The sequence below is a fragment of the Simochromis diagramma genome, unplaced genomic scaffold, assembly GCF_900408965.1.
Source record: "Simochromis diagramma unplaced genomic scaffold, fSimDia1.1 OVJJ01000482.1, whole genome shotgun sequence".
NCBI lineage: Eukaryota > Metazoa > Chordata > Actinopteri > Cichliformes > Cichlidae > Simochromis > Simochromis diagramma.
Genome location: NW_024387303.1, coordinates 292878 through 301078, shown reverse-complemented (window position 1 = coordinate 301078; position 8201 = coordinate 292878). Strand labels below are relative to the sequence as shown.

Below are 8201 nucleotides of genomic sequence, written 5' to 3'. Positions count from 1 at the left end.
TCGAATTTTTTTTTTTTTAATTAGTAAAATTAACATACAAACAAACAAAATGCACCATATGTTACGGAGAATAAACATTCCTTATATATTAACAACTTTCATACATAGTGAAAAGAAAATATAAAGATGGGGTCACATAATTTAACAGATTATTAACTCACTAAATCAAAATCTTCCATAAAGGAAACAAAAAAGCAGCCTTTTTCTTTTTAACTAAGGTCAAAGATTTAACCAACGGGTTTAAATCGTTTTTCCAGTAAGCTAGTGTTGGTTTGGTCTTAAAAAAACCACATTTATGTATAAATTGCTTGCACAAGATTAATAACACATTAACACCATAATTAGCTTTCTTTTCTTTCAAAAACACTCCAAACATTATCATATTTAAGGTAAATGGGGTAATTTGAATCCCACTGGAATAAAGCCAGGTATGAAAATCCAACCAAAAATATTTGTATAAAATTGCACAAAAAGAATAGATGGTCCAAATCCTCCTCTTCTGTTTCACAAAATACACAATTACCCGTTTCTATTTTGAATCTATCACTGAGGAGTCTATTTGTCGGGTAAATTTTATTCAAGATTTTAAATTGGACTTCTTTCCCTTTAGGAGGGATAGGGAAGGTGATATAATCAGTTCTTATTTTTTCAATTTCTTCCCTTTGGAAATCTTTTAATATGTAATTACGTCTAAGTAAATTTGGAGAATAAAGACTCCCTAATGAAGATCTAAGAAACGTATTATTGCATTTAACATCACAAAACTGAATACCATCTATATATAATTGCCTTAACTTGGGGGAGATGTCAGAATATATTATATCATTTACAACTATGTTTTTTAAGTGACAATGGAATGGATTTTATAACCCGATTAAATTTACTTTTAGAACATTGGATATTAAACTTTTGGCAAAAATCTTGATGTCCTAGAACATGTCCTTCCTCATCTACAAAATGGGCAATTACCCAAACACCTTTTGATAACCAATCTTGAATAAAAATAAATTTTCTGTTTATCAATATATATATTTTCATTATATCAAAATCAATTGCGTTTCCACCGCCTTCAATGTATGGTTTAACAAAATCATCTTTAGATATATAATGGCACTTATTCCTCCAAATAAAATTAAAATTCAAGCTATTAATTGTTTTAATAACTTTATTCGATATTGATAAAGAGTAAGCTGGATATATAAATCTAGATAAACTATCCATTTTGGTTAATAATATTCTTCCAAAAATTGTGATGTCTCTTTGTAACCACTTATTTAAGATTGTCTTACATTTGTCAACATTATCTAAAATATTTACTTTTTCTAAGACTTTGTGATCTTTTGAAATTGTGATGCCCAAATATTTTACCCCCTTCTTCACCTTTATATCGTACAGTAATTGTGAATGACACTCCTTTAATGCCAATAGTTCACATTTATTTAAATTTAACTTTAAGCCTGAAGCTTTTGAGAATGTAGTGATTATTTGTTTTACCAGGGGAATCTGATGTTCATTTTTTAAGAGTAGTGTCAGCCACAAGTTGACTAATTATTAAAAAATTATCCATAATCTCAATTCCGGCAACGCTGCTGTTTTTAATTAGAATTGCGAGCATCTCCACAACCATTATGAATAACAACGGAGAGCTTCCACACCCTTGCCTGATTCCTCTTTTGACGCTAAATCTTTTACCAGTGCCATAGCCTAACGACACAGAGCTATTTATATCATTATACAGTATATCTATTATCTTCCTAAATTTATCCCCAAATCCAAATCGAGTTAGTGTTTCTAAAATAAAAGGATGTTCTACTGAATCGAAAGCTTTATAAAAGTCCAAGAAAAGAATAAAACTGTCATCACTAATTAGATCATTGTAGTCCAGTAAGTCTAAAACCAATCTGATATTATTATGAATGTTCCTGTCTTTTAAAAACCCCGATTGTGTCGCACTAATTACACTTGAAACCCCTTGTTTGAGCCTTGTTGCAACTGAGCTAGAGAAAATTTTATAATCTGTATTTAATAAAGTTATGGGCCTTAAGTTATCCAATTGTCGTTTATCTTTCTTTGGTTTAGGAATTAATGTAATTAATCCTTGTTTCATTTGCTGGGAGTAAGGGCGCCCTCCGTTTGCGAGGTGCGCCTGCTGCTTGCAGCACAGACAGGAGAGGGCGGGGCGGCGGGGATTCTCTGGTGGCTGGAGCAGCGTCTAATAATCAACTCGCAAAATAAAACAAAATAAAAACAAACCAACAAACACGAAAACACCAGACATCATGATACAGACTTATAATCTGCACCGATGTTTTTTTGAAATTCTATAAAGTGAGCGCGAGAGCCCTCGGTGCGCCTGCTCGCTGCTGAAGTCAAAGTAAAACTTTATTGTCATCTCCGCTACAGTCCAGTATATAGAGAGACGAGACGACGAGGCTCCAGCTACAGCGGTGCAAGTAAACAAAGAGGAGTAAGAAAATAAATATACACTTTAGGACTAGGGGTAAAGGGATCAATAACAATTTAAAATGTATAATTTACAGTTTGATGATTTAAAGTCTCACACAACCCGTGGAAAGGGGAGGGGCTTCCAAATAGAGCACATTTCATTCATAATGTTGTAAATCCAAGCCCATCATGGATTCATGATTTGAATCCTGGGTTGTGTGAAATCTCAGAAATAAACCTTAGACAAAGTGAATCTGTGAACTAAGGTGTAGGTCTGTTAGGTTATGTTGTGGTGATCCTCGGGTTGGGGGATTTGTGTTCATACTGGAGAGCAAAATTAAAACCAAGATGGACAAGAAAAGTTCAAAGCCATCAGGTGCTCAGTTTAGAAAAAAGAGAAAAGAAGAGGAAGAGAAACGAGCAACAGATGCAGGTAAGCAGACGTGTGATTGGATGATGGCAGGTCATCCTGAAGAACCAGAATACTTTTGTATAGGAATTTCTTTTACTTATGTATTAATCACATTATTTTATTGTATAATGCCTTGGTGCCACTGGAGTTTAACATGTCTGACACTCATACAGTAAGAGAAATGGTGGGGGTGTAGTAAGGAAGTTGGGGGGAGCAGGCCACTCCACAGAAAGAGTCTTTTGTCTCTTCGAGGACTCCGGGAAGTAGCAAGGGAGTGTGAACCTTAAGGTGTGAAACAGCTGTGCACTGCCTTTTGTTCCTGGAGAAGGTATTTAACTGAGAGCCATGCTAGGCTCAGACTCTGCTGACCGTCTGTCCCGTGGACATGCAGGGACTTCATCAAGCTTGGTTGTCTGTTTTTTGTGTGCTTTGATTAAAGAATGTTAGCTACCGCTCGTCTGCAGGCTTTATTTAAATGGAAAACTTCCACAACACTTTATTAATCCCTAAGGAAATAATGTGGGTTACAGCTGCTCCAAGAAGAAATGGTAAAAATAGTAACAGTAACAGACTAAACTCCAAACAATACATTATGTTACAGATTTTACACATTTAAGAAACAGCACTAATACATACAGACCACTCAGTTATAAATATCAAGGATTAACAGAGGTGATTATAAAGTGTTAGCCACTTGGCCATGATAGTAAACAGTAAACACGATGTAGCTTACTGACTCGTTTGGACTGTGTTCAGCATATTAATTAATCATTGTCAGTTGTTGATTTGTCCTGTTCTCATTGTATGATGAATTATGATGGCTGTTTGTTCAGAATCAGAATCAGAAAGGGTTTTATTGCCAAATGTTGAGCAGGTTTACAACATTAGGAAATTGCTGCGGTGCTTCAGTGCAAACATACTGTCATAAATTGCGCTTAAATAGACATGAAAAAATAAAAGTAAGAATAAGAATTAAAAGTGCTACGTAGAAAGATATATACATGAGTGCAGGTGGTGATCAGTGCCAAAACATGGAATGATGCAGTGAACACAGCGTAGGGTCATGAGTTAGTGGTGGGGACAGTCGTACGTTTATTGTTCATGTGTCCAACAGCAGAGGGGAAGAAACTGTTCTTATGGCGAGAGGTTCTGGTGCGAATGGACCGGAGCCTCCTGCCTGAGGGGAGCAGGTCAAACAGACTGTGTCCAGGGTGAGAAGGGTCAGCTGAGATCCGAGCTGCACGCCGCAGTGTCCTGGAGGTGTACAGGTCCTGCAGAGATGGGAGTCTGCAGCCAATCACCTTCTCAGCAGAGCGCACAACACGCTGCAGTCTCTGTTTGTCCCTGATAGTGGCTCCAGCGTACCACACGGTGATGGAGGAGGTGAGGATGGACTCGATGATTGCAGTGTAGAATTGCATCATCGTCCGTGTTGGCAGGTTGAATTTCTTCAGCTGCCTCAGGAAGTACATCCTCTGCTGGGCTTTCTTGATGACGGAGGTGATGGTGGGCTCCCACTTCAGGTCCTGAGTGATGGTGGTACCCAGGAAGCGGAACGAGTCCACAGAGGTGATGGGGGTGTCAGTCAGGGTGATGGGGGGGAGTGGAGCTGTGTGCTTCCTGAAGTCCACAATAATCTCCACTGTCTTCTGGGCATTCAGCACCAGGTTGTTGTGGCTGCACCAAGACACCAGACGTTCAACCTCCCTCCTGTAGGCAGACTCATCCCCGTCTGAGATGAGCCCAATAACGGTGGTGTCATCTGCAAACTTGATTAGCTTGACAGACTGGTGGGTGGAGGTGCAGCAGTTGGTGTACAGGGAGAAGAGCAGAGGAGAAAGAACACAGCCCTGAGGGGAGCCGGTGCTGATGGTCCGGGAGTCCGAGACATTCTTTCCCAGCCTCACATGCTGCTTCCTGTCCGTCAGGAATTCAGTGATCCACCGGCAGATGGGATCAGGCACATTCATCTGGGAAAGCTTGCCTCGGAGATGGTCTGGAAGGATGGTGTTGAAGGCAGAGCTGAAGTCCACAAACAGGATCCTGGCGTAGGTTCCTGGGGAGTCCAGATGCTGCAGGATGAAGTGTAGGGCCATGTTGATGGCGTCGTCTACAGACCTGTTGGCTCTGTATGCAAACTGCAGGGGGTCCAGGAGGGGGGCCGTGAGGGTCTTGAGATGGGAGAGAACTAGGCGCTCAAATGACTTCATGACCACAGATGTCAGAGCCACAGGTCTGTAGTCATTTAGTCCAGTGATCCTAGGTTTCTTGGGGACAGGGATTATGGTAGAGGACTTGAAGCAGGCAGGCACATGACATGCCTGCAGTGAGGAGTTGAAAATCCCAGAAAACACTGGGGCCAGCTCGTTTGCACAGTGTCTGAGGGTGGCAGGAGACACGCCGTCTGGGCCGGGAGCTTTCCGAGCATTCAGGTTCTTTTTTTTTTTTTTTCTTTTTATTTCAATAACACGTTTATTCAATGAAAAGAAAAATTGTAACAAAATGTTTCAAGAACAAATCACTCGATTAAATTATTTTGCTGTTTGAAATGTGATTAAATACACCCCATCCTCACTAAATGAAACTTCAATCCATTCAAGGCTTATCTAATCCAGCTGACACTGGGTGAGAGGAAGGATACACGCCAGACAGGTCACCAGCTTATCACAGGGGGTGATCATCACAATCATTCACACTCAAACTCACCCATACTGTCAAACCACAATCCCCAGTTAATGTGTTTGTTATATTAACCTAACATGTACGTGTCTCTGGACTGTACAAGGAAGCAGGAGTATCCAGAGAAAACAAAATAAGCCTCAATCCTCAATATTTTTTAATACAAATGAAAGGAATAATCAACAAGAAACTTCAGTCTATTTACACTTCTTGGTCAGCTGTAGATACATTAAAATCTTGGAGCACCGTAGTCATCAGGCATCCGCTCAATGTTATACCTGTGGTTTGAGATGTACATGATGGGCACTCCAGGGATCTTCCTGACCCTTCTCTTCAGATCTCGGTCAACAGTGGCCAGGATGTAGCACTTGTGCTGTGTTACTCGTTGGACTAAACAGTCATCGGCATAAGTTCCCTTGTGTGTGCAAGGCAGACGCTCAAATCTTGGATCTTTTGCTATCCTGAGTGCGACTCTGTATTTCATTCCAAGCTTTTCAATCTCCGCCATTACACAGTCTGTAATATATGGTATATATTTGGCATAAAGGCAGTCCATCATAGACTGAACAATGTCCAGTTTGGCCTTGATGGAGAAGTTTATAAAGTTTGTGTCAACCAGAATGTGGTATGGTGGGCCAAGCTGAGTGTTGTATTGAAAAAAGAGGCACGATGGGTACTTAGCCACTTCTCTCTCCTTCAGCTGCGAAGGGTCTTTCTTCTTTTTCTCTTTTGCTTTGGCTCGGTCTGTCTCTTTTATTCTTTGGTCCTTGAGACTGATAATTCTTTTCATCGCTGCATATCTCTTCGTTTTCTGCTTCCCTCAAAACCTTTTGAAACGTTAACGCTCGTTAAAAAAAGATACCGTTCACTGTTTAACCTTTAAAACGTCGCGACTAAAGATCCGATGTGGAAACATTGCATTAGCATTAGCATGTTAGCTTAACGGTAAATCTGCCAAAACTTTCTAACCTTCAAGTTAAAAAAAAAAAAAGAAGTTATCTAACAACAATTGTTAAGTCGGTGATGTTACTCTGATACAGTGATACTGATACAGAACTAGGCGCTCAAATGACTTCATGACCACAGATGTCAGAGCCACGGGTCTGTAGTCATTTAGTCCAGTGATCCTAGGTTTCTTGGGGACAGGGATTATGGTAGAGGACTTGAAGCAGGCAGGCACATGACATGCCTGCAGTGAGGAGTTGAAAATGCCAGAAAACACTGGGGCCAGCTCGTTTGCACAGTGTCTGAGGGTGGCAGGAGACACACCTTCTGGGCCGGGAGCTTTTCGAGCATTCAGACTCTTAAACTGCTTCCTCACATCTGCTTCATGAATATGAAGAGTTGTGGTGGGAGGAGGTGGTGTGAAATCCTCTTTTGTGTGGGGTGAGGAGGGGGGTGTTGTAGGTGAACGGTTTGAAGGTGGTGATGGCTCTATGGAGGGGGGAGAGGTGGGGGAATGAGTGTCCAAAGTGTCTCTATTGTTGGGGCCGTTGGAGGTGTGAAGGCTGCCTGATGGCTCGTCAAAACGACAGTAGAAGTCGTTAAGGGTGTTGGCCAAGAGCAAGTCGTCAGTGGAGTGGGGGGTTTTAGGCTTGTAGTTGGTGATATTCCTAAAACCTTTCCACACAGAGGCCGAGTCATTCTCTGAGATCTGCTGCTGCATCTTCTCAGAGTGCTGATGTTTAGCAACGTCCACTTCTTTAGTGAACCTGTACTTGGCCTCTCTGTAGCAGTCCCTGTCTCCGCTTCTGAACGCCTTTCTCTTTTCCAGCCACAGCTTTTTGAGTTTAGGAGTAAACCAGGGTTTGTCATTGTTATAACTCACCCTGGTGCGTGATGGCACAATGCTGTCCTCACAGAAGTGGATATAGGAGGTGACAGTGTCCGTAAACTCGTCCAAGCTGTTAGAAGCAGCCTTCATTGTGTCCCAGTCTGTAGACTCCAAACACGTGCGAAGCTCCTCCACAGCCTCGTTGCTCCACAGTTTTTTTGTCCTCACGACAGGTTTGGAGAGCTTCAGCCTCTGTCTGTACGCGGGGATTAGGTGGATCATGACGTGGTCAGAAAGTCCGAGTGAAGCGCGGGGCACCGCGCGATAGGCCCCGCTGATCGTGCTGTAACAGCGGTCTAATGTCCTCTCCTCTCTGGTCGGGCATTTAATATACTGCTTGTATTTGGGAAGCTCATGGCTCAGATTGGCTTTGTTAAAGTCCCCAAGAGCAATGATGAGAGAGTCCGGGTATGTCCGCTCCATGTGGAGTATCTGCTCCGCGAGTGCGCTCTGAGCTGCCTGCGCATCTGCGTCTGGCGGGATGTAAACAGCGGCCGAGATGAATGAAGCAAACTCCCGCGGAGAATAAAACGGTTTGCAGTGAATAAAAAGGTATTCCAGAGAGGAAGAGCAGTGCTGAGCAATCACTGTTACATCTGTGCACCAGCCACTATTAATGTAGAAGCAGACACCTCCACCTTTGGTCTTACCAGAGAGAGAGAGAGAGGGTGTGCCGTTTGCATACTCTCTCTCTCTTCATATATATGTGCGTGTGTGTTTATGTGGAACCAGTATGGAGAGGGGCAGCCAGTGATGTCATGGGTGGTGCTAATGACCCTCTGTGCAGCCTTCCTGTTCTCAGTCGTGGCCCCTGTGTACCAAACACCAGGC

At 42.1% G+C, this 8201-nt stretch overlaps 1 protein-coding gene across 1 annotated transcript; it reads right to left on the bottom strand.

Moving 5' to 3' along the window:
* Positions 1-5323: 5323 nt before the first annotated feature.
* Positions 5324-6527, bottom strand: LOC120716594 (rRNA-processing protein FCF1 homolog). Its single transcript, XM_040004132.1, has one exon. The coding sequence runs from the start codon at positions 6324-6326 to the stop codon at positions 5766-5768; it is 561 nt and encodes a 186-aa protein (XP_039860066.1). The 5' UTR covers positions 6327-6527; the 3' UTR covers positions 5324-5765.
* Between the last annotated feature and the right edge of the window lie 1674 nt (positions 6528-8201).